Genomic DNA, 26,106 nt, shown 5'->3' with positions numbered 1-26,106 from the left:
CTCCAGCAAAACAGTTACTATGCCTTCACCAGAGTCCTTTCAAAAACATTGAGGAACACATACAGAAAGTGCTGGAGGAACCCTGCAGGCCAGGGAACATCTATGGAGGGAATTAAACATTCGACCTTTCAGGCTGAGACCTTTCATCAGGAGTGGAAACGAAGGGAGAGTAAGCCAGAATAGGAGGGTGGGGGATGCGGGAGTTGATAGGTGAAACCAAGTGAGGGGGAAGATGGGTGGAGAAGAGGGATGAAGTGAGTAGTTGGGAGGTGATGGGTGGAAGAGGTAAAGGCTGAAGAAGAAGGAATCTGATAGGAGAGGAGAGCAGACCATGGGAGAAAGGGAATGAAGGGAGGCACAAGAGGACGGTGAGAAGCGAAGGGGTGGGAGGGTAACCAAGATGGGGAATGGAGATGATCGGAGGAAGCTCTGTCATTCTGAGGAACGCGGGGTATGTTTCAAAGCCCAGTGAAGCCATAACAGTGTCTCTACTCTGCATGACTTGTAGGGATGTTTGCCCCGACACAGAGAACAGAAGGGATCTCCACGTCGGACATCATTACCAGAATAGTGCGGGATTATGATGTGTATGTACGACGGAACCTGCAACGTGGTTATACTGCCAAAGAACTGAATGTCAGCTTTATAAATGTAAGTTTGAGTGGCGATTGGCGATGGAACCTGTTGGGCTGGGGGAGAAGGGACTGAAAGTGGTGACTGTGATTAAGAATCAGAATCAGGTTTAGTTTCACTGGCATATGTTGTGAAAATTGTATTTTGCAACAGCAGTATATTGCAAAATTTCCTCTGAACTTTTTTATAGTTGTGCGGACCAACCATTGCTCTCAGCAGGAAATAGTCACACACCCTGAAAGCTGCAGCATTTTAAATGTTTTATATTATTTAGAAAATTGATGGATTATATTCATTAATGTTTTATTAATTACATGGTATTTCATTAGTTAATTAAATATAGATTTCAAAATTTTATTAATGTTACGAGGGGTGATTGATAAGTTTGTGGCCTAAGGTAGAAGGAGTCAATTTTAGAAAACGTCGTGGAGCATACGGATCCCTTCTTTGTAGAAGTCAGTGTCTTGGACCTCCAGAAGTGGTCCACAGCAGGGGTGATTGATAAGTTCGTGGCCTGAGGTAGAAGGAGATGAGTTACTAACTTCAAACTTTCTGCATTATCACTCAAAGAGTTGACCTGCACGTGCATGTAATGAGAGCTGTATAACTCATCTCCTTCCACCTTAGACCATGAACTTATCAATCACTCCTGCTGTGGACCAGCTGGAGGTCCAAGACGCTCTTGTTACATGCACATGCAGTTCAACTCTTTGAGTGATAACGCAGAAAGTTTGAAGTTAATAACTCATCTCCTTCCACCTTAGGCCACGAACTTATCAATCACCCTGCTGTGGACCACTTCTACAAAGAAGGGATCCGAATGCTCCACGGCCACTGGACTAAGTGTGTAAATGTAGGAGGGGACTATGTTGAAAAATAAATGTGCTTGGTTTTCTAAAATTGACTCCTTCTACCTTAGGCCACGAATTTATCAATCACCCATATATGTAAAAAAAAAGTTCCTGCTGTGCGGCAACAAAGGCTATGGACACGGAAACATTTCAGTTACTGCAAGGCTGTATGCCCATGCAGTTCAGAGAGAACAGTGATTACAGTTCATAATAATAAAAACTATCAATTACAATAAGTATATACATTTTTAAAATTATATTAAATATATATAGGCATCCGTTAGTCTCGTGAGACCATGGATTTGCGCCTTGGAAGGTTTCCAGGGCTCAGGCCTGGGCAAGGTTGTACGGAAGACCAGCAGTTGCCCATGCTGCAAGTCTCCCCTCTCCACGACACCAATGTTGTCCAAGGGAAGGGCATTAGGACCCATACAGGCACACAACACGCTGCCTCAGCCAAGGCTCGAACTAGCGACCTTCAAATCACTAGACGAACGCCTTAACCACTTGGCCACGCACCTATATTAAATAAGTAGTGCAAAAGAGAGAAAAATAAAGTAGTGAGATAGAGTTCGTGGGTTGACCGTCCATTCAGAAATCTGATGGTGGCGGGGAAGAAGCTGTACCTGACTCACTGAGTGTGTCTTCTGGCTCCTCTACCTCCTCTCTCATGGTAGCAATGAGAAGAGGGCACGTCCTGGGCGTGTGGGGTCCTTAGTGACGGATGCTGCCTTTTTGAGGCATCGCCTTTTGAAGGTGTACTGGTATTAACTCCTGCATTGTACATCCACCGAAAGGCATGTTGGATCCTAATATTTTTGGGATTCAAAGGTTCTTAGTAAGTCAAGAATAAGGCATCAAACTAGTTGCTTACTGTTGTTTTATTAAGTGTTACAAAGAAGAAGAGGGTAGAAGAAGCGTGGTGAAAGACAAAGGAAAGAAAAATAATAATTATTGTGCTCTTCTCATACCTGACTATTTATTAAAAGAATCCTATTCATTACACTTAGCCAGCAAAATAGTCAAATTTGGATATATGACACCCGCTGCTCAAACCCTCCAGAGAAATATAGTCAACTGTAACCACTGGGAAACTCACTGAACAATTTACACATACAGTATTATTAATACACACTCTGGCCACTTTATTATGTACCTCCTGTATCTATAAAGTGGCCACGGAGTGTATGTTTGTGATCTTCTGCTGCTGTAGCCCGTCCACTTCAGAGATGCTCTTCTGCACACCACTGTTGTAATGTGTGGTTATTTCAGTTACTGTTGACCACTTGTCATTTAGAATCAGTCTGGCCATTCTCTGACCTCTCTCATTAACAAGGTGTTTTCATCCAAAGAACTACCACTCACTAGATGTTGTTTTTCGTTTTTCACACCATTCTTTGTAAACTCTAGAGACAGTTGTGTGTGAAATTCCAGGAGATCAGTAGTTTCTGAGATACTCAAACCATCCCCTGTGGCACCAACAACCATTCCACAGTCAAACCACTTGGATCACATTTCTTCCCCATTCTGATGTTCAATCTGAACAACTGAACCTCTTGACCATGTCTGCATGCTTTTATGCGATGAGTAGCTGCCACGTGATTGGCTGATTAGATATTAGCTGTTGTACACATGGACCTAATAAAGTGGCCACTGACTGTATATCAGTGATTATAAACATGCTTCTAATTTTCTGTGAGCTATGATGAGTGAGCTTGCAGATGAAATAAGAATACCTGGTGGTGTGGATCGCGAGGGAGGTTGTCTAAGTCCACAACAGGATATAGGTAACATGAAAATTTGGGCAGAGGGTTGGCAGATGCAATTAAATCTTGACAAGTATGAGCTGGTGTACGTTTGAAAGTCGAGCAGAATTAGGCCATTCGGCCCATTGAGTCTGCTCTGCCTTCTCCCTGTAACCTTTGATACTCTGACTAATCAAGAACCTGTCGACATCCACTTTAAATATACCCAGTGACTTGACCGCCTCATCCGTCTGCAGCAATAAGGGTAAATAAGGGTAAGAGATCCACTTAGTGACCACTTTATTACATATCTCTATAGGTGGCTCCTATGTTGTATGGTCTTATAGTCTCTGTTGCCCTTTGAACGCAGCCTGTTCACTACCTCTGGCACGCTCTTGCCTTCCAGGAGAAGAAATACAACCTACAGGAGCGGGTCGACAAAGTCAAACAGAAGGTTAAGGACGTGGAAGAAAAGTCGAAGGAGTTTGTGCAGAAAGTTGAGGAGAAGAGCATTGACCTGATTCAAAAGTGGGAGGAAAAGTCGAGGGAGTTCATTGGAAACTTCTTGGAGATGTTTGGCCCTGAAGGAGCCTTGGTAAGCACCTGAGTAACAAACAGCACAGAATATAAAAATAAGCAAAAGTCAGGCATTAGGCCCATCTTCCCTGCTCTGCATAGTCATAGAGCACTACAGTACAGAGTCAGGCCCTTCGGCCCCTCTAGTACATACCGAACTGTTATTCTGCCTAGTTTCAACAACCTGCACCTAGACCGTACCCCACCCATCTATGTATCCTATCCAAATCTCTCTTAAATGTTGAAATCGAATTCACATCAGCAACTTCTACTGGCAGTTGGTTCCACATTCTCACCATCCTCTGAAGAGGTTCCCCCTCATGTTCCCCTTAAACAGTTCAGCTTTCAAAGTTAGAGAGTGGTGGGTGTGTGGAATGCGATGCCAGCTGTGGTGGTAGAGACGGATACCATCAGGGCATTTAAGAGAACCTTATGTAGGCACGTGGATGACAGAGAAATGGAAGTTTATGTGGGTGGGAAGGGTGCATTTTGTCCTATGTTTTATGTTAGAGAGGTTTACACCACACTCGCACGATTCTTTAAGTGAATGAGTTCCTTCTCAGGTTAATCTTAAATATTTCACCTTTCACCCTTAACCTATGACCTGTGGTTCTAATCTCATTCAACCTGAGGGGAAAAATGGAATGGAGGGTTATGGTCTGGTGTGGATCAATGGGACTAGACAGACTTACAGTTTAGACCAGACTAGATAGGCCAAAGAGCTTGTTCCTGTGCTGTCGCGTTTTATAACTCTATGACATTAAACCACCCCATAAATACAAACACTGTTACAGTGATTCTGATGCTAATGTGGTTGATGTTTTTCGCTCACTCCCTGTTCTCCTGAAACTCTAGAAACACATGCTGAAGGAGGGCAAAGGCCGAATGCTACAGGTCATCACGCCGAAACAGAGCCCAAGCAGCAGTCCAACCCGGGAGCGGTCCCCCTCGCCCTCCTTCCGGTGGCCTTTCTCCAAGACCTCCCCGCCCTGCTCGCCGAAGTCAGACTTGGATGCAACCGGCTACAATACCAGTGATGATGAAACCGAGTAACGGTGCGATACCCTCTCCCTCTTTCTCTTTCTCCTTCCCAAAGTCTTCACTCCTCCACCACTCCCTCTCCTCCTTCCCTCAATTCCCTCTGGTTGTCCAAGAGGCTGCAGTAGTGGGACAAGTATTCCTTCACAGATCTGAACAAGCAGGGTTAAGTCGGACTTGGGATCTAAAACAACCATTTTTCCACAGAGAAACAGCTCAAAAACTATGCAAACTGCTTTTTTTTTCTTTTTAAGCATATTAAACTAATTAAAAAGAAAATTCCTTGAAAACATCACAAGGAAAAATAGCTTTTCTTTGATATTTTAGCCTTGCGCCACAGCATCTCTCAAGAGTTGGGGTTGGAGATCGGAACTTCTGCGTATCTTTGGGGGGGGTGGGTGTGGCCGGAAATGTACCTATCTTTCCAACCCAGTGTGGGGAGGTTTCAAACACTCCCCACTGCTGCAATCGACCCTACAGGACCACGTACCATGTCATGGAGGGATTAATCCATTCCAATCCCAGATCAGCTGAATTGCTTCAAAATTCAGAGTAAATTTATTATCGAGGTACGGCCGTCACACCTACTGGGACATAGAAGTTGACAGCAGCTCGCCAGAGTTTTCTGTCCTGGGCCAGTCTTTCACGTAGCCCATTTTCTTTGTGTCTAAGATCTTCTGCTCCCAGGAATGAGGTCTTCGGAGCTTCTGTTGCCATTCCTGTAGCCCTGGGTTTTTATGCGATGGGGCTGCTAGGCCATCCCTCCTGGTTTTGCAACCGGGCTTGGAACCACCTGTCACGGAGTTAAAGCACGTGTATGTCCCCATATACCAGCCTGATCCATTTTCTTGTGGGCAGTCACAGTAAATACAAAGAAACACAGTAGAGTCAGTGAAAGATCACACACAAAGACCGACAAACAGCCAATGTGCAAGACAACGAGTGGTGCAAATACAAATAGAAAAACAAAATCAGGGGTAAATATGTAAATAAATAATATTGGGAACATGAGATGTAGAGTCCTTAAAGTGAGTCAAAAGGTTATGGAATCAGTTCATTGTTGTGGTGAGTGAAGTTATTCACACCGGTTCAGGAGCCTGATGGTTGAGGGGTAATAACTGTTCCTCAACCTGCTGGTGTGGGACCTAAGGCTCCTGTACCTCCGTTCTGTAGTCAGCAGCGAGAGGAGAGCATGGCCTGGATGGGGGGGGGGGGGGAATCGTTGGTGGTGGGTGATGTTTTCTCTGTAGATGTGCCCGTTGTGGGGAGGTATCGCACATATCAACAGCTGCTTTAGATGAGGGTATGCTGCCACTAACTGCAGGGTCCTGGAGTGACAAGTTTATGGGAAAGTGTGGAAGGGGATTCCGAAACTGGAGCACGTGGTACCAATGCTTCTTAAAGACCACAAACAGGGGGGCAGGAGCAGTGCTATTGATACTCTAGGGAGCGCAGAACCTCAGCCGCGTGTGACGTGAGAGGAGAGGGAGCCAGAGATGTAGGGAGAGATTCTTAGAGCATAGATCAGTACAGCACAGGAACAGGCCCTTCGGCCCACAATGCTGTGCTGAATCGATTAAATTAGTAATCAAATGGCCAGCTAAACCTATCTCTTCTGCCTGCACGAAGTCCATATCCTTCCATATTTTTCACATTCATGTGTCTATCTTAATGTCTCTTAAAAGTCTCTAATGTATCTGCCTTTACCACCACCCCAGGCAGTGCATTCCAGGCTCCCACCACTCTCTGTGTAGTTTAAAAAAAAATTCCCCTCACATCTCCTTTAAAATTACCCCCTCTCACCTTAAGTACATGCCCTCTAGTATCAGACATTTCAACCCTGTGGAAAAGATACTGCCTACTCTATCTATGGCTCTCGTAAGCACCTATCAGATCTCCCTTCAGCCTCTGCCAGTCCAGAAAAACAATGCAAGTTTGCCAAACCTCTCTTTATAGCACATTCTCTCCTCTCCAGGCAGCATCCTGGTAAACCTCTTGTGCACCCTCTACAAAGCCTGGACATCCTTCCTATAATGGGACGACCAGAACTCTGTGTTATGCTCCAGATGCAGCCTAACTACAGTTTTATAACATTACAACATAGCTTACTGACTTTTGACCTCAACGAACTTAATTCTAATTTGCACAATCTAGTTGACTGGTTTGGCATTTGCTCCAATGCCCTCTGTGAAAATGCATGCCCTCTGGTATTAGACATTTCAACTGTGGGGAAAATAGATATTGCCTCTTTTTATGCCTCTCATAACCTTATAAACCTCCGACAGATCTCCCCTCGGCTTCTGCTTCTTCCGAGGAAAAGATAACTGTCTAATCTGTCCAAACACGCTGGAGATGAAGGGGGCAGAAGCCAGAGTGGAAGGGGTACAGGCTGGCTTCTGCTGCCTTCCTTCACAGTTCTGATGAAGAGTCTCAGCCCGAACCATTAGCTGTTTATTCATCTGCATAGCTGCTACGTAACCTGCTGGGTTCCTCCAACATTTTGTGTGGGTTGCTCTGGATTTCCAGCATCTGTGCAATCTCTTGTGCTTATTGTTAGGAATCTGTGTTTTAAAAAAAAACATGCCCTGCACTTCTTTGAAATTAAAAACTCTCATTGTAAAAGCATGCCCTCAGCCCTTCCTGTGTGCGTTCACACCGATTCCCCTTACTGAACAATACTTGGCTGTCGTCCTGCAGGCGGTGTGCTGCCAGAGGTAGGCGGGGGTAGGGGGACAGGGCAATGAGTGGGTGCAGTTTGCCCAGGCAGGCTGCTCAGTGCAGTGACAGGCCTGTTGGCAGGTCCCCACCCAGCTAACACCTGCCACGTGTTTCCAGCTCATCACCTGCAACTTATGTAAACCCAGCCCTCAGCTTCAATCTTTGTTCACTCATCTGGTCAGGAAATGTTGAGGAGGCATGACCCAAAATCAAAGTAGTGGAGCTGACTTAGTGGTGAGCAATAACTTTAGTAACCAACTGCAAAATAACAAGCCACAAAAGAGGCACTAGATGTATTTATTTATTTATCTATTTATTTATTTAGAGATACAGCGTGGAATGGGTGCTTCCAGCCCTTCAAGCCGCCCTGCCCAGCAACCCCTGATGTAACCTGAACATCATCATGGGACAATTTACAATGACTAATGAACCTACTAACCGGTACGTCTTCAGACTGTGCAAGGAAAGTGGAGCGCCAGGAGAAATACCATGTGGTTCACAGGGAGGGCATACAAGCTCCTTACAGTGGATACCCGGATTGATCTTTGATGCCTCGAGCTGTAATTGTATTGTGCTAACCATTACACCACTGTGATGCCTTCGTTGGCAACAAAGCAACTGAAGGCTCTGAGCAAACGGTTGATGCTGGCTGCTTTGAACAGGGATTGTGGATGTGGGTGAGATCCGGGTTTAGGGTGCAGGCGATGAGTTGGAAATGAGTGGCAGGTGACTCCTGTTAGCTTGATCTTGGCCCAAAACATCAACTGTTTATTTCTCTCCATAGGTGCCTCCTGACCTGCTGTGTTCCTCCAGTATTTTGTGTGTGTTACCAGCATCTGCAGAATCTTTTGTGTATGCAAGGCACCTACAAATCCTTTAATATACATTGAATACATCTTTAAATCTGAATCTCCAGGGTCTTTGGAGACCATTAATTTAACTCACTGCACGTTGTGTAGGTGTTGCTGGTTGGCGCAGTGTATATTTAAGGTGGTTTATCAAAGCAAGTTGCACATTATAGTTGTAGAGCGATCATTCGAGTTGAGTGCGGTGTTCTCCTGTTGATGGGTCCTCAGGTGGCTGTAGAGGCCGATCTGGGATCCACATATTCTGGTGCCATGGGGGCACGAGTAAGTGGTGGCTGTGGTTAGTGGATGGGTCTTTGGTTCAGTGTCACCTTTCACAGCTGCCTCATTCTCTGTGGCACAGCGGAGGTCGCTCCCATGTAGTGCAGCTCCCTCTTGAGCAGAGTTCCTGCAGGGGTATCTATTGAGTGCAATGCCTCCCCAGTTTTTAAATGTTGTGCGGAATTTCTTCAGGCCGATTTTGATGTTATCTTGAAAACGTTTCCTTCACTCACCAGGGGCTCGCTGACTTTCCTGCAACTGTGGGTAAAGGATCTGTCTGGGGAGACGTGAGTTAGGCATCCGGACGGCGAGATCTGCCCATTGAAGTAGGCACTTGTTACCGGTGTTATTGAAGGATGTTTGCAGGCAAGAGGAGTGCATGCACTCTGGTAGGTGTTGGATTCAGATGTTTCCTTCGGTAGTCAGGAAAGAGGCACAAAACCTGTTGCTTCATGATTGTCTTAGTAGGCTTAGATAGAAGAAAGGAAAATTGAAACACAGAGTAACAGGACCAGAGGCTCTGCAGATGTTAGAAATCCCAACAACAGACACAAGATGCAGCACATTTGGAAAGGAGTAAACAGTCAATGTTTTGGGCTGAGACCCTTCATCAGGACTGGAGAAGAAGCTAGCGGCAGAGGGCAAAGCCAAGACTTAAAGATGACACCCGGCATGCTCACCTCTATTTATACTACATACATTCCTGTGCCAACAACTTAGGCACATATAATTATAGCTAGGGTGTCTAAGACTTTTGCACAGTACTGTATTTATCAATTGGAGTGGAGAGTGGGTTTTTTAATCTGGCGGGAGCAACGGATGTTGGGAATGGTGAGGGTGGAGCGCTGTGGGAGGAGTGTGGGACAGGTGACAGAGGAGGAGTGCCAGAGGGGGGGGTGGTGTGGCTGCAGAAACACCCAGCCCTGAGACACCAGGCAGGTGATTTGATTCCAAACAGCTGGCTTTTTGATCATTACAGAATGTCTCTCTGGTGCTTCCCACTCCCTCGCCTCTCCCTTCCCTTTATCCCAACCATGATTCCCCTCTCCCTTTCCCCATCCCACTCTCTGTCCACAATGTAGACCCACATCAGAATCAGGTTTATCATCACTCACAAAGGTTGTGAAGTACTTTTTTTGTGCCAGCAGTACAGTGCAATGCATAAAATCATCACAGTATTGTGTAAAAGGCTTAGGCATCCTAGATATATAAATATATGGTTAAGACTTTTGCACAGAACTGTAGATAAGAAAACTTCCATTCAAATTTGCAGATAGGAGTCAGTTCCTATTCAAATAATGCAATATCAAGAGAAGCTTCCAGAGTCATACAACTGTAAGCACTAGGGGACACACTAAACAACTACATATACATTCTGTAACCACTAGGAAGCATACTAAGCAGTTAGTGTATATAAAAACTACGTATATACAAGTGGACAGTTAATTAACTGCAAAGAAACTAAGAATTAAACAGTTGGATCCAACATAGCTGATGGAATTCATTTTGTATCTACCTCGACCCTCTGCACAAATTTACATAAATGAAAAGGAAACTGTTGGATATACAATTGCACCTTGTATATGTACAGCTGGTTCATACCTGAACATCAGGACGTGGTGATCTTGATTCTGACCCCTTATCGGAACTGACAACTGTAACTTCCCTGGATGTGAATGAACTTTTTATTCACCACCTGGAATCCCTTTGCTACGTAAATGTGTGATGGCGTTAAATGTCTGGAGAAATCACCAGCCCCTTATAAGGTGCCATGGTAGCGAAGTGGCTAGTCTGTTCCAGCTCGGGGCATTCTGCATTTCAATACTGTTGTCGTTCTGAAAAGGGTCTCTCTGTCTAGGTCCTTCTGTTTCCTCTCACAATCCAAAGACGTACTGGGTAGGTTAATTTGTCATTGTAAATTGTCCTGTTATTAGGTAATGGTTAATCAGGTTTGTTGGGGATTGCTGGGATGGTGTGGCTCGAAGGGATGGAATGGCCTACTCTGCGTTGTATCACTAAACTAAATAAAATAACAACATTACGAATATCGCAGGGGAGGTTTCCCTGTCACGAGTTTTTGGAACATAAACACACGAGGATGCTGTGGTAGTGTAGTGGTCAGCGTGACCATGTTACAGCCCAGGGTTTTCTGTGTTCCGAGCTCAATTCCGGTGCCGTCTGTAAGGAATTTGTTAGTTCTCCCCATGAACCACGTGGGTCTCTTCCCACTGTCCACGTGGCGTGCTGGTTTGTAGGTTAATTGGTCATTGTAATTTGTCCTCTCATTGGGCTATAGGCGGATTGCTGGGCTGGAAGAATTTGTTCCGCACTGTATCTCAATAAATAAAAAGATTTATGCGGGAGGAACTCAGCAGGTCAGACAGCATTTACGGAAAGGAATAAAGAGTCGATGTTTCAGGCCTAGACCTTTCAGCAAGACTCAACCGGAAACACCGACTCTTTATTCCTTACCATAGATGCTGTCTGACCTGCTGAGTTCCTCCAGTGTTCTGTGAGTGATACTCTGGATTTCTAGCATCTGTAGAATCCCTTGTGTTAAAGATTCTGCAGACAGTGGAACGCCAGAGTAACACACTCAAAATGCTGGAGCAACTCATCACGCCTGGCACAAGTTGTCAGATTCTGAAACTATGGTCCTGTTTAATTTCTGACTTCTTGAGATTCTGTCAAAGTTTTACTCTATATTTTTTTAACTAAAGCAGGTTTTTTAACCCCCCTGCACTGTGTATGGCTGAAGGAGAGTAGTATTATCATTGTGTTCTCGTAGCATGGGTGCATAGCACTGCCCAGCCTTCTGCTCTGAGCTGGGCTTTCTAAAGGTGCTTAAAATGCAGTGTAGTGCCTCTCCCAAGGAACTGGAGGGTGTACTTTGCAGCCAGTACAGTATTGTCACTGTGGTAATGTTGCAGAAGAGAGAACACTGTGAATGCTGAGCGGGGACAGTAGTCTCTGTGTGTCCAATCCTGCAACTCCATCCCTCTGTTCCCCCCCCCCCCCACCTCACACATTCCCCTGTGTTTGTCCCCTGCAGCCCCTCCCCCTCCCCCTTTCTACCACGGTTAGCACAACTCTATTATAGCTCAGGGTGTCGGAGTTCAGAGTTCAACTCCGATGTCATCTGTAAAGTGTCTCTATGTCCTCGCTGTGAACATGTGGATTTCCTCCGGGTGGTTCACTTTCCTCCCACAATCCAATGAAGTATCAGTTAGCAGGTTAATTGGTCACTGTAAATTGTCCCGTGGTTAGGCCGCGGCTAAATAGGTAGGTCGCTGGCAGCGCGGCCTATTCCGCACTCTTATCTCTGAATGAAGCAAAATATATTTCTGTCATCGTGCCCTGCCGCCCAGGTTCAGCAACAGCCTGGAGCCAAGTGACCAACTGGCCAGCATCCCCAGCCTCTCGGGGATTAAGTTGGTGCCTCGCGGAAGTTACTTGGTGACCGCGCCAGTCGCCTCGTGGCGGTGAGCTTGAGGGGGGGTGACAGGTGGATAGACTCGTTACCCTGAACTTGGCCAGGACTTGGCAAGGCAGCAATCTGTCGAATCGTAGCCAGCCTGTATCCAGTGGAGAGGCCCAGGGCTTGCTGTCCCACCATTATTCCATTCTGGAAGCACCCACCATTTGGGTATTGTGGATGGGGTTGGTGGTCTTCGGTTGACAGTGAAGATAAAAGTTTGGGACAATGGTTCAGTCCACTCAATGGAGGGGGGGGAGGAGGAAGAGTTGGTGTGGCAGTGCGAACTTGTCTTATTTTTAATTTATGCAACAGCCAAACCCTGTTTCTTGTGGATTGTTTTAACATGAACCTTGTTTAAAAAAAAAAGTCCATCTTTTTACAATCATTAAGACTTCTGGTTCCACTTCAGAGGGGAAGGGTTTAATTTTCCAAAATTGAAACACGATGGTTTATGGGTTTGGCTCTGAACTGAGATATTTGTTACATGTTGTAAGTAAGTGGATTCAGTGCTGATCTTTTAATCAACTTGCAGCTGTTAAACGGTGTCAGATTAAATTGCAGTGTTATTATATTCTGCCTCTCGTCTGCTTTCTCTTACAGTGAGCTAATGTGTTCATTGTCACAGTGAGGGCAAAACCAAAATCAGGTTTATTATCACTGATGTACAGTGCTGTGCAAAAGTCTTAAATGTATGTTACAAAATTCTGTAAAGTGAAGATGCTTTCAAAAATAATTAAATGAAAAGTTTCTAAATATCAAAAAAATTGCTGTAAAGAGCAGTAGAGAGTCAAAAACTAAATCAAATCAGTATTTGGTCTAACCACCCTTTGCCTTTAAAACAGCATCAATTCTCTTTGGTACACTGTTGTGCCATTTTCGGCTGGTAGGTTGTTCCAGGCATCTTGGAGAACTTGCCACAGTTCTACAGACTTTGGCTGCCTCACTTGCTTCTGTCTCTCCAGGCACCCTTGATGTTGAGATCAGGGTGCCATTGAGCCCATTTCTTCTGAAACCGTATAATAAACCTGGGACGCCAAGGGCTTTTGCACAGAGCTGTATGTCAACTTCAAATCAAGTTCATCGTTATTCAGCTGTACACATGTACACGTTGTCACCAAACGAGACAATGCTCCTGTGGACCAACGTGCACATATAACTCACACACGACACATAAAGTAATATTACCATAAATAAATTAACGAATAATGACAATAGACAATAGGTGCAGGAGTAGGCCATTCAGCCCTTCGAGCCAGCACCGCCATTCACTGTGATCATGGCTGATCATCCGCAATCAGTATCCAGTTCCTGCCTTATCCCCATAGCCCTTCACTCCGCTATCTTGAAAGCATCCAGAGACTTGGCCGCCACAGCCTTCTGGGGCAGAGCATTCCATATATCCACCACTCTCTGGGTGAAAAATTTTTTCCTGAAATCTGTTCTAAATGGCCTACCCCTAATTCTTAAACTGTGGCCTCTGGTTCTGGACTCACCCATCAGCGGGAACGTGCTTCCTGCCTGCAGTGTGTCCAATCCCTTAATAATCTTATATGTTTCAATCAGATCCCCTCTCATTCTTCTAAATTCCAGTGCATACAAGACCAGTCGCTCCAATCGTTCAACATATGACAGTCCCGCCATCCCGGGAATTAACCTTGTGAACCTACGCTGCACTCGCTCAATAGCAAGAATGTCCTTCCTCAAATTTGGAGACCAAAACTACACACAGTACTCCAGGTGTGGTCTCACCAGGGCCCTGTACAGCTGCAGAAGGACCTGTTTGCTCCTATACTCAATTCCTCTTGTTATGAAGGCCAGCATGCCATTAGCTTTCTTCACTGCCTGCTGTACCTGCACTGATGTACAAGAACACCTAGATCTCATTGTACTTCCCCTTTTCCTAACTTGACTCCATTTAGATAATAATCTGCCTTCCCATTCTTACCACCAAAGTGGATAACCTCACATTTATCCACATTAATCTGCATCTGCCCACTCACCCAGCCTGTCCAAGTCACCCTGCATTCTCATAACGTCCTCCTCACATTTCACACTGCCTCCCAGCTTTGTGTCATCGGCAAATATGCTAATGTTACTTTTAATTCCTTCATCTAAATCATTAATATATATTGTAAACAGCTGCGGTCCCAGCACTGAACCCTGCAGTACCCCACTGGTCACTGCCTGCCATTCTGAAAGGGACCCGTTAATCGCTACTCTTTGTTTCCTGTCAGCCAGCCAATTTTCAATCCATGTCAGTACTCTGCCACCAATACCATGTGCCCTAATTTTGCCCAATAATCTCCTATGTGGCACTTTACCAAAGGCTTTCTGAAAGTCCAGATACGCTACATCCACTGGCTTTCCCTTGTCCATTTTCATAGTTACATCCTCAAAAAATTCCAGAAGATTAGTCAAGCACGATTTCCCCTTCGTAAATCCATGCTGACTCGGACCAATCCTGTTACTGCTATCCAAATGTGTCGTAATTTCATCTTTTATAATTGACTCCAGCATCTTTCCCACCACTGACATCAGGCCAACCGGTCTATAATTCCCTGTTTTCTCTCTCCCTCCTTTCTTGAAAAGTGGGACAACATTAGCCACCTTCCAATCCACAGGAACTGATCCTGAATCTATAGAACATTGGAAAATGATTACCAATGCACCCATGATGTCTAAAGCCACCTCCTTAAGTACCCTGGGATGCAGACCATCACCCGTTTCTGTCTTCAAGGGCCCAATTTTGCTCTTAACTTTTTTTTTCCTTTTCACATACCTAAAGAAGCTTTTACTATCCTCCTTTATATTTTGGCTAGTTTACCTTCGTACCTCATTTTTTTCTCCCCATATTGCCTTTTTAGTTACCTTCCGTTGCTCTTTAAAAGTTTCCCAATCCTCCAGCTTCCCACTCATCTTTGCTATGTTATACTTCTCTTTTATTTTTATGCTGTCCATTACTTCCCTTGTCAGCCACAGCCTCCCCTTAGGATCTTTCTTCCTCTTTGGAACGAACTGATCCTGCACCTTTCGCATTATTCCCAGAAACACTTGCCATTGCTGTTCCACTGTCATCCCTGCTAGGGTATTGTTCCATTGAACTTTGGCCAGCTCCTCCCTCATAGCACCATAGTTCCCTTTGTTCAACTGTAATACTGGCAGTTCCGAGTTTCCCTTCTCCCTCTCAATTTGTCGATTAAAACTTATCATATTATGGTCACTACCTCCTAATGGCTCCTTTACCTCGAGGTCCCTGATCAAATCCGGTTCATTGTACAACACTAAATCTAGAATTGCGTTCTCTCTGGTAGGCTCCAGTACAAGCTGTTCTAAGAATCCATCTCGGAGGGACTCCACAAACTCCCTTTCTTCAGGGGCACAGCATCAAGGACATCTTCAAAAGGCAAGGCTTCAAGAAGGCAACATCTTTCACCAAGGACCCTCACCACCCAGGACATGCCCTCTTCACATTGTTACCATCAGTGAGGAGGTACAGGAGCCTGAAGATCCACATTCAACGATTCAGGAACAGCTTCTTCCCCTCCACCATCAGATTTCTGAATAGGCACCGAACCCATGCAGACAACCACATTATTCCTCTATTTGCACTATTTATTCTTGCAACTAAGACCATAAGATATAAAAACCTGGATCCTTCTGTCCATCATCCCCCACCTGACCTGGTTCCACCAATCACCCACCGGTATGTCTCAGCACTGCACCCCTCCCTCAGCTGGATCCTTCTGTCCATCATCCCCCACCTTAGACCATAAGACCATAAGACAAAGAAACAGAAGTCGGTCATTCGGCCCATCAAGTCTGCTCCGCCATTTTATCATGAGCTGATCCATTCTCCCATTTAGTCCCACTCCCCCGCCTTCTCACCATAACCTTTGATGCCCTGGCTACTCAGATACCTATCAATCTCTGCCTTAAATACACCCAATGACTTGGCCTCCACCGCTGCCCGTGGCAACAAATTCCATAGATTCACTACCCTCTGGCTAAAAAAATTTCTTCTCATCTCTGTTCTGAATGGACGCCCTTCAATCCTTAAGTCATGCCCTCTCGTACTAGACTCCCCCCATCATGGGAAACAACTTTGCCACATCCACTCTGTCCATGCCTTTCAACATTCGAAATGTTTCCATGAGGTCTCCCCTCATTCTTCTAAACGCCAAGGAATACAGTCCAAGAGCGGACAAACGTTCCTCATATGTAACCCTCTCATTCAAGGAATCATTCTAGTGAATCTTCTCTGTACCCTCTCCAACGTCAGCACATCCTTTCTTAAATAAGGAGACCAAAACTGCCCACAATACTCCGTCTCACCAGTGCCTTATAGAGCCTCAACATCACATCCCTGCTCCTATACTCTATTCCTCTAGAAATGAATGCCAACATTGCATTCGCCTTCTTCACCACCGACTCAATCTGGAGGTTAACCTTAAGGGTATTCTATACGAGGACTCCCAAGTCCTGTTGCATCTCAGAACTTTGAATTCTCTCCTCATTTAAATAATAGTCTGCCCATTTATTTCTTCTGCCAAAGTGCATAACCATACAACATTGTATTTCATTTGCCACTTCTTTGCCCATTCTTCCAATCTATCCAAGTCTCTCTGCAGACTCTCCGTTTCCTCAGCACTACCGGCCCCTCCACCTATCTTCGTATCGTCAGCAAACTTAGCCACAAAGCCATCTATTCCATAATCCAAATCGTTGATGTACAACGTAAAAAGAAGCGGCCCCAACATGGACCCCTGTGGAACACCACTGGTAACTGGCAGCCAACCAGAATAGGATCCCTTTATTCCCACTCTCTGTTTCCTGCCAATCAGCCAACGCTCTATCCACGTATGTAACTTTCCCGTAATTCCATGGGCTCTTATCTTGTTAAGTAGCCTCATGTGTGGCACCTTGTCAAAGGCCTTCTGAAAATCCAAATATACAACATCCACTGCATCTCCCTTGTCTAGCTATTTGTAATTTCCTCAAAAAATTGTAATAGGTTTGTCAGGCAGGATTTTCCTTTAAGGAATCCATGCTGAGTTCTGCCTATCTTGTCATATGCCTCCAGATACTCCGTAACCTCATCCTTGACAATCGACTTCAAACTTCCCAACCACCGATGTCAAGCTAGCCAGTCTATAATTTCCTTTTTGCTTCCTTGCCCCCTTCTGCAATAGCGGAGTGACATTTGCAATCTTGCAGTCCTCCGGAACCATGCCAGAATCTATCGACTTTTGAAAGATCATCGCTAATGCCTCCACAATCTCCACAGCTACTTCCTTCAGAACACGAGGGTGCATTCCATCTGGTCCGGGAGATTTATCTACCTTTAGACCATTCAGCTTCCTGAGTACTTCCTCTGTTGTAATTGTGACTGCGCACACTTCTCTTCCCCGCCACCCTTGAGTGTCCGGTATCCTGCTGTCTTCCTCAGTGAAGACTGACCTGGTTCCACCAGTCACCTACTACCCTCTGCCACAGCCCTCACTCTCATTTCATTTCCCTGGCTGTCTGCGTGTAATATACGGAATAAGGTGGACCACTAAAATTAAATAACTTGAGGCATTTTCATGTAAAATCTCACATTTTACTTCAAGTAGTTATTGTTTACATATTGAAAACTGCAGAGTGACCGTCCTGTTGGTCCGTAGAGGACCCTGGTTCACATTCTGTATCAGTCATCTTGTCTCCCTGTTGAGTTTCACCCACAGGCCTGTAACCTGGGCGATCGTCGCTCTTCCGGTAGAACTTCCGTGTGAGGACACCGACAAAGAACATCTCTAGAATTAGCAGCTGGTTGTTAATGACTGTGGAGGAGTAGAAAGCACTGGAATGACTGACAGGTTGTGATCAGTCCATGTAATGCCTCAATCAAGAGATAACATCTCTAGCGATGAGATCCTTAGTACTCTGGTGGCATCTCACCGAATCACATCCGCACATACATAGGCACGTACACTCAGTGGCCCCTTTGTTAGGTACACCTCATTAATGCAAATATCAAATCAGCCAATCATGTGGCAGCAACTTGATGCATAAAAGCATGCAGACATGGTCAAGAGGTTCAGCTGTTGTTCAGAACAAACATCAGAATGGGGAAGAAATGTGATCTAAGTGACTTTGACTGTGGAATGATTTTTGGTGCCAGACGGGGAGATTTGAGTATCTCAGAAACTGCTGATCTCCTGGGATTTTCACACACAACTTTCTGCAGAGTTTACAGAGAATGGTGTGAGAAACAAAAAAAAAATCCAATGGGTGTCAGTTCTGTGGGTGAAAACACCTTGTTAATGAGAGAGGTCAGAGGAGAATGGCCAGACTGGTTCAAGCTGATGGTAACTCAGATAACCACACGTTACAACAGTGGTGCGCAGATGAGCATCTCTGAATGCACAACACGTCAAACCTTGATGTGGATGACCACAAGCATACGCAGACTGGCCACTTTATTAGGTACAGGAGGTGGCCACCGAGTGTAAATACATATAATTACTTTGAAAAGGCCCTGGGATAGATAGTTGCATGGGAAAGGAGGAGAGGGACATGGACTAGTGTAGGGGGCATCACAGTTGGTGTGGATGTGATGCCCAACCCCTTTGCTGGATTCAGAATGTTGAACGGTGGTTTGGATTAAAGCCCAAAGATTGATCAGAAGTGCAGAATGGCCGGAGCTTGAGTCTGAATCTCTGCAAGTCTGCTGGGGAAGCTGGGGCCCTGTGCCAACAAATATACTGCAGACAATGCAGTATATGAAGGGCTGAGGTATTGTTGAGAAACCCTACTGTTGCCTATTTTGGTTGAGAGGGATAAATAAATCATACATGATGGAACAGTGGAACAGACTTGATGGGCTGAATGGCCTGATTCTGGTCCTATTCCTTATGGAAAGAGGAAGGGGAGGGAGCTGAAAGGTGGGAGTGTGTTTTAAAACCATCAATCCTAGTATGGAAGTGAGCCAAGAAGCAGAAGGGTGGGTGGCGGGCCGGGGGGGTGGGGGTGTGGTCACTGGGTCCTCCCCACCAACCCGCGCACACAGCCTGTGGGTGTCCCCCGGTGCGGCTTACGTACGTTGGCCTCTGGTCCTGGCGGAGTAGGGCGGAGCACAGCCAATGTGTCCGGCCCCAGCCAGCGTTCCGATGATGGAATTCTGCAGCGACGTCAGGATGAGAGTCACCTGAGGGTTGGAGGAATGGGGAAAGGGTGAGGAAAAGATTCTGGTAGATGGAGCCCTGATGGGAGGAGGGAGCTGGGCGATAACTTGTGACCAGGAATCTGGGAGAATGCCCCTCCATCCCTAACTCCCTCTGCTCCTCCTTTCCCTCCTCTCCTGCATTCAGCTCCTTTCCTCCCCCCTCCATCCTCATTCCTCCTCCTACCCCAGCCCCTCCAGCTCCATTCCTTCCCCATCACCCCCACCAACCCTTTCCCCTCCCCTGCTCCCACTCTCCCTCTTCTCCTCCATTCCACCCTCCCCTTTCTCTTCTCCTCCGCCTGCTTCCTCTCCCCCACCCCCACCACTCCCTCCATTCTCCTGGGGTGAGCGGTGCTGAGGGAAGGGGGGATGTGCAAGCTGGTAGGTGATAGACGAGATAGATGGGTGAAGAACTATTTATTCTTTCCTTAGGTGCTGCCTGGCCTGCTGAGTTCCTCCAGCACTCTGTGTGTGTTGCTCAATATTTCCAGCATCTGCAGAATCTTTTGTGCTTATATTCAAGGTTTTGAGTTCCTGATTCCACTTTTGATAACCTTGTTATTTTTTAAAACTATCAGCCCCTTGGCGTTAACTTGCACAGTGACTATCGAGTCATACATCATTGAGTTCCGTAACACTTTAGTCCATAATGACCCAGCACTTGCCTGTATGCAGCAAGTCAGCAACAATGCTAAGGCATCTCTGCTGGTAACACTTTTATCACAGCAGTACCGGCTGTGATCAGTTCCAAGAGAGTTTGACTCTCTCCTGTGACTTTCAAGAGTGTTATAGGTTCTCTGTCCCACATCATTAACATCCCAGTGATCATCGTTAAACAGATGATCAATTAAATCAGTCATATCAATGACTTCCTGACCAACGGACTATAGTTAGTAAGGCTAGACTTCAACACCAACAGACCCAGTCAGTAAGGACAAGATGGGCTCCTCGACCAACAAACCCAGTCAGTACTGATAGACTGGACTTCCTGACCAACAAACCCCAGTCAGTCAGGACAGGCTATTGAGCTGAATTGTCTTTATTACTTACATCCTTCACATACATGAGGAGTAAAAATCTTTACATTACATCTCCATCTAAATGTGGATTGTGCAATTTATAGTAATTTACAATAAATAATATGTACAACAGGATAGTCAATATAACATAGACTATCAGTTAATCAGTCTGATGGCCTGGTGGAAGAAGCTGTTCTGGAGCCTGCTGGTCCTGGCTTTTATGCTGCAGTACAGTTTCCTGGATGGTAGCAGCTGGAACAGTTTGTGGTTCGGATGACTTTGGGTCCCCAATGATCCTTCGGGCCCTTTTTACACACCTGTCTCTGTAAATGTCCTGAATAGTGGGAAGTTCACAACTACAGATGCGCTGGGCTGTCGGCACCACTCTCTGCAGAGTCCTGTGATTAAGTGGGGTACAGTTTCCATACCAGGCAGTGATGCAGCCAGTCAGGATGCTCTCAATTGTGCCCCTGTAGAAAGTTCTTGGGATTTGGGGGCCATACCAAACTTCCTCAACCGTCTGAGGTGAAAGAGGCGCTGTTGTGCGTTTTTCACCACACAGCCAGTATGTACAGAGTACATGAGATCTTCAGTGATGTTTATGCCGAGGAAATTAAAGCTGTTTACCCTCTGAACCCCAGATCTATTAATAGGGGGTTAGCCTGTCTCCATTCCTCCTGTAGTCCAGAACCTGCTCCTTTGTTTTTTCAACATTGAGGGAGAGGTTATTTTCTTGACACCGCTGTATCAGGGTGATGACTTCTTCTCTGTAGGCTGCCTCATTATTATTTGAGACTAGGCCAATCAGTGTAGTGTCATCAGCAAATTTAATTAGCAGATTGGAGCTGTGGGTGGCAACACAGTCATGGGTATACAGAGAGTAAAGGAGGGGGCTTAGTACACAGCCCCGGGGAACTCCTGTATTGAGGGTCAGAGGGGTGGAGGTGAGGGAGCCCACTCTTACTGCCTGCCGGCGACCTGACAGGAAGTCCAGGATCCAGCTACACAAGGCAGGGTGAAGGCAGGGATCGCTGAGCTTCCTGTCGAGACTGGATGGTGTTGAATGCTGAACTGTAGGCCAAGAACAGCATTCTCACACAAGCATCCTTCAACTCCAGATGTGTAAGGACGGTATGTAGAGCAGTGGCTATTGCGTGGTTTGTCGATCGGTTGTGTCGGTAGGCGAATTGTAGGGGTCCAACGTGGGTGGCAGCAAGTTGCAGATGTGGTCCTTGACCAGCCTCTCAAAGCATCTGCTTATTATTGAGGTGAGTGTGACAGGACGCCAGTCATTCAGACATGTTACCGTGGTCTTTTTTGGTACAGGGACAATGGTGGATAATTTGAAGCAGGAGGACACTCTACACTGGGAGAGGGAGAGATTAAACATGTCAGTAAACACACCTGCCAGTTATGCCGGGCACATCCTGAGTACTCGCCCCGGGATGCCGCCTGGTCCCGCAGCCTTGCGACTGTCTTCCCATTGGAAACACCTGCATACCTCAGGCACTGAGATGACCAAGGTGCAGGTCACTCTGGTGCTCTCCTCGGGGGCTCAGTGTTGGCAGCATCGAACCAAGCATAAAAAAGATTTAGCTCATCTGGGAGAGATGCAGCGATGTTGGCAGCACCACTGAGCTTAGCTTTGAAGTCTGTGATGGTGTGCAGACCTTGCCATAAGCTGCATGTGTTGTTGGTGGAGAGTTGTGTCTGGATCTTGTCCCTGTATTGTTGTTTCACTGTCTTGATGACTTTGCGCAGATCGTAGCTGCATTTCTTGAGTTCCTGTTGGTCACCAGCACCGTAAGCTCTGTGTTGCGCAGGAGAAGTGCTGCTTGCATGGAACTGTTGATCCAGGATTTTTGGTTTGGATAGACCCTGACCAATTTCTGGGGGACTCCCGGACCGCGTGAACTTGGAGATCCAGTATCCTTATCATGGAAGACATTCCAGCTGACGTCATCAAAACAGTCCTGTAGCGTGGAGGCTGACTGGTCGGACCAGGAGTGGACAGTTTTAACTATGGCTGCCTCTTGTTTCAGCTGTACCTCGGCAGCAGAGTGACCAACAGACCACAGTCAGTAAGGGCCGGCTAGACTTTCTGACCAACAGACCACAGTCAGTAAGAACCGGCTAGACTTTCTGACCAACAGACCCCAGTCAGTAAGAACTGGCTAGACTTCCTGACCAACAGACCCCAGTCAGTAAGAACCGGCTAGACTTCCTGACCAACAGACCCCAGTCAGTAAGAACCGGCTAGACTTTCTGACCAACAGACCTCAGTCAGTAAGAACCGGCTAGACTTTCTGACCAACAGACCACAGTCAGTAAGGGCCGGCTAGACTTTCTGACCAACAGACCCCAGTCAGTAAGGGCCGGCTAGACTTTCTGACCAACAGACCCCAGTCAGTAAGGGCCGGCTAGACTTTCTGACCAACAGACCACAGTCAGTAAGGAGAGGCAGCAACACCTGCAGCACTAAAGACTGGTGCTTGATAAATTTTTTCCCAAGCCCCTGTACACTCGTGACTTCGTGGCCAAATTCTTCTCTAACTCCATCTACCAGTTTGTAGATGATACCACTGTTGTGGGCTGTATCTCAAATAATGATGAGTACAGGAAGTGGGTAGAGAGCTTAGTAATATGGTGTCAAGAGAACAAACTTCCCTTCAGTGTTAACAAAATAAAAGAGCTGCTTATTGAGTTCAGGAAGGTGGGGGTGCAGTCCTGTCTTCATCGCTGGTGTTCAGTTTGAGAGGGTTGGGAGCTTCATGGTTCTACCAGCAGCCTGTCCTGGCCCAAACACATTGATAACACAGCCAAGAAAGCTTACCAGCACCTCAGGAGGCTGCAGAAATTTGACATGTTCCTGGGGACTCTTCTCAATTTTTACTGAGGCAGCGTAGAAAGCATTCTGTCTGCATTCTTCACAGATTTGTATGGCAATCTCTCTGTGTGTGACCACAAGGAACTGCAGTCTGTCTACACTTCCCACCGCCTCAGTAAAGCAGCCAGTATAATCAAAGACCCCACCCACCATGAACGTTCTCTCTTCTCCCCTCTCCTATCAGGTAGAAGATGCAAAAGCCTGTAAGCACATGCCACCAGGCTCAAGGTCAGCTTCTACCACATGGTTATCAGACTCCTGATAAGATGGACCCTTTACTTCACAATTTACCAATCAAGAATCTATCGATCTCTGCCTTAAAGACACCCAATGACCTGGCCTCCACAGCTGCCTGTGGTAACAAATTCCATAAATTCACCACCTCCTGGCTAAAGAAATTTCTCCACATTTCTGTTTTAAATGGTCACCCCTCTATCCTAAGGCTGTGCCCTCTTGTCCTAGACTCTCCCACCATGGGAAACATCCTTTCCACATCTACTCTGTCTAGGCCTTTCAACATTCAAAAGGTTTCAATGAGATGCCCCCCTCATCCTTCTGAATTCCAGCGAGTACAGACCCAGAGCCATCAAACGTTCCTTGTATGATAACCCTTTCATTCCAGGAATCATCCTTGTGAACCTCCTCTGAACCCTTTCCAAGGTGAGGCCTCACCAGTGCCTTATAAAGCCTCAGCATCACATCCCCGCTCTTCTAAATCTCTTGAAATGAATGCCAACATTGCATTTGCCTTCTTCACCACCAACTCTATCTGCAAGTTAACCTTTAGGGTGTTCTGCACAGACTCCCAGGTCCCTTTGCATCTCAGATTTTTGGATTTTTTTTCCACGTTTAGAAAATAGTCCGAACATTTATTTCTACTACGAAGGTGCATGACCATGCATTTTCCAACATTGTATTTAATTTGCCACTCTCTTGCCCATTCTCCTAATCTGTCTAAGTCCTTCTGCATCCTGCCTATTTGCTCAGAACTACCTGCCCCTCCACCAATCCTCATCATATCATCTGCAAACTTGGCAACAAAGCCATCTATTCCATCATCTAAATCATTGATGTACAGCATAAAAAGAAGCGGTCCCAACACCGATCCCTCTGAAACAGCATTAGTCACTGGCAGCCAATCAGAAAAAGATCCTTTTATTCCCACTCATTGCCTCTTACGAATTAGCCAGTGCTCTAACCATACCAGTAACTTTCCCGTAATACCATGGGCTCTTAACTTGGTAAGCAGCTTTGTGTGTGGCACCTTGTCAAAGGCCTTCTGAAAGACCAAATATACAACTTAAAACTGCATCCCCTTTATCTATCCTACTTGTAATCACCTCAAAGAATTCCTACAGGTTCGTCAGACAAGATTTTCCCTTAATCAAACCATGCTGATTTTGTCCTATCTTGTCCTATTTCTCCAATTACTCCATAACCTCAAAAATTCTCTCCTTAGCTACCTGCATTGATATTGTTTGCTAGCTTGTTTTCACATTTCATCTTCTGCTGCCTAATGATTCTTGTACAGTAAACATATAATGCTGGAGGAACTCAGCAGGTCAGGCAGTATCTACGGACAAGAGTACAGTTGATGTTTCGGGCCGAAACCCTTTGGCAGCACTGGAGAGAAAAAGCTGAGGAGTAGATTTAAAAGGCAGGGAGAGGGAAGAGAGAAACTCCAGGTGAGACGTGGGAGGGGGAGGGATGAAGTAAAGATCTGGGAAAGTTGATTGGTGAGTTGAGGTGAGAGAGGGGCAAGGGGATGGGAAATGGTGAAGGGGGAGTGTGGGGGATGGAGGCATTACTGGAAGTTTGAGAAATCGATGTTCATGCCATCAGATTGGAGGCTACCCAAACGGAATACAAGGTGTTGCTTCTCCAACTTAAGTGTGGCCTCATCACAACAATGGAGGAAACCATGGATGGACATATCGGAATGGGAATGGGAAGTGGAAGTTCCTATTCTGGGAGATCCTGCTTCTTCTGGCAGATGGAGCATAGATGCTCGGTGAAGTGGTCTCCCAATCTACATCGGGTCTCACCGATGTACAGGAGGCCACACCTGGAACACCGAACATAGTAAATGACCCCAACAGACTCACAGGTGAATTGTCACCTCACCTGGAAGGACTGTTTAGGGCCTTGGATGGTAGTGAGGGAGGAGGTGTAGGGGCAGGTGTAGCACTTGTTCTGCTTGAAAGGATAAATGCCAGGATGGAAATCGGTGGGGAAGGTTGAATGGGCAAGGGAGTCGTGTAGGGAGCGATCCCTGTGGAAAACAGAAAGTGGGCGGTGGGAGGGAAAGTTGTGTTGGTGGTGGGATCCCACTGGAGCTGGCAGAAGTCTCGGAGAATTATGTGCTGGACCCGGAGGCTGGTGGGGTGGTAGGTGAGGACAAGAGGAACCCTATCCCTGGTAGGGTGCGGGAGGATGGGGTAAAAGCACCTACCTCACCTACCACCCCACCAGCCTCCGCGCCCAGCATATAATTTGCTTTTATCCCATCCTCCCACCTGATTGGCAGGAGGCAAAGAGTGGGAATAAAGTGAGCCTTTTCTGACTGGCTGCCAGTGACTAGTGGTGTTCCCAAGGGTCAGTGTTGGGACCGATTTGTTTTATGTATACGTCAATGATTTGGATGATAGAATTGATGGCTTTGTGGTCAAGTTTGCAAACAATGTGAAGATAGATGGAGGGGCAGGTGGTGTTGAGGAGGCTGGGGGGCTACAGAAGGGCTTCGGTTAAGAGAAAGGACAAAGAAATGGCAGGTGGTATAGAGTGTCAGGAAGTGTATGATCATGCACTTTTATAAAAGAAAGAAAACCAT

The 26,106-nt window shown here is 46.1% G+C and overlaps 2 protein-coding genes across 5 annotated transcripts in view; one reads left to right on the top strand and one right to left on the bottom strand.

Moving 5' to 3' along the window:
- Positions 1-12,936, top strand: part of LOC134345111 (choline-phosphate cytidylyltransferase A-like) — a 108,296-nt gene extending 95,360 nt beyond the window's left edge. For 2 of the 3 annotated variants that reach the window (XM_063045283.1, XM_063045280.1), the window contains 3 exons: positions 509-651; positions 3,636-3,824; positions 4,661-12,936. In XM_063045283.1, coding sequence (XP_062901353.1) covers positions 509-651; positions 3,636-3,824; positions 4,661-4,858 — 530 coding nt within the window. In that variant the 3' untranslated portion in view covers positions 4,859-12,936. The remainder of the gene's footprint in view (positions 1-508; positions 652-3,635; positions 3,825-4,660) is intronic. The other variant, XM_063045282.1, reaches the window with a different exon arrangement.
- A 4,802-nt stretch (positions 12,937-17,738) lies between these two features.
- LOC134345112 (organic solute transporter subunit alpha-like) overlaps positions 17,739-26,106 on the bottom strand; it is a 51,251-nt gene continuing 42,883 nt past the window's right edge. For both annotated transcript variants that reach the window (XM_063045284.1, XM_063045285.1), the window contains 2 exons: positions 19,247-19,352; positions 17,739-17,985 (listed from right to left, as the gene is read on the bottom strand). In XM_063045284.1, the coding sequence (XP_062901354.1) occupies positions 17,786-17,985; positions 19,247-19,352 (306 nt within the window). In that variant the 3' untranslated portion in view covers positions 17,739-17,785. The remainder of the gene's footprint in view (positions 17,986-19,246; positions 19,353-26,106) is intronic.

The sequence above is a fragment of the Mobula hypostoma genome, chromosome 4, assembly GCF_963921235.1.
Source record: "Mobula hypostoma chromosome 4, sMobHyp1.1, whole genome shotgun sequence".
In the NCBI taxonomy this organism is placed as follows: Eukaryota; Metazoa; Chordata; class Chondrichthyes; order Myliobatiformes; family Myliobatidae; genus Mobula; species Mobula hypostoma.
The sequence above is the reverse complement of the archived record's forward strand: the minus strand, read 5'-3'. Positions and strand labels throughout refer to the sequence as shown.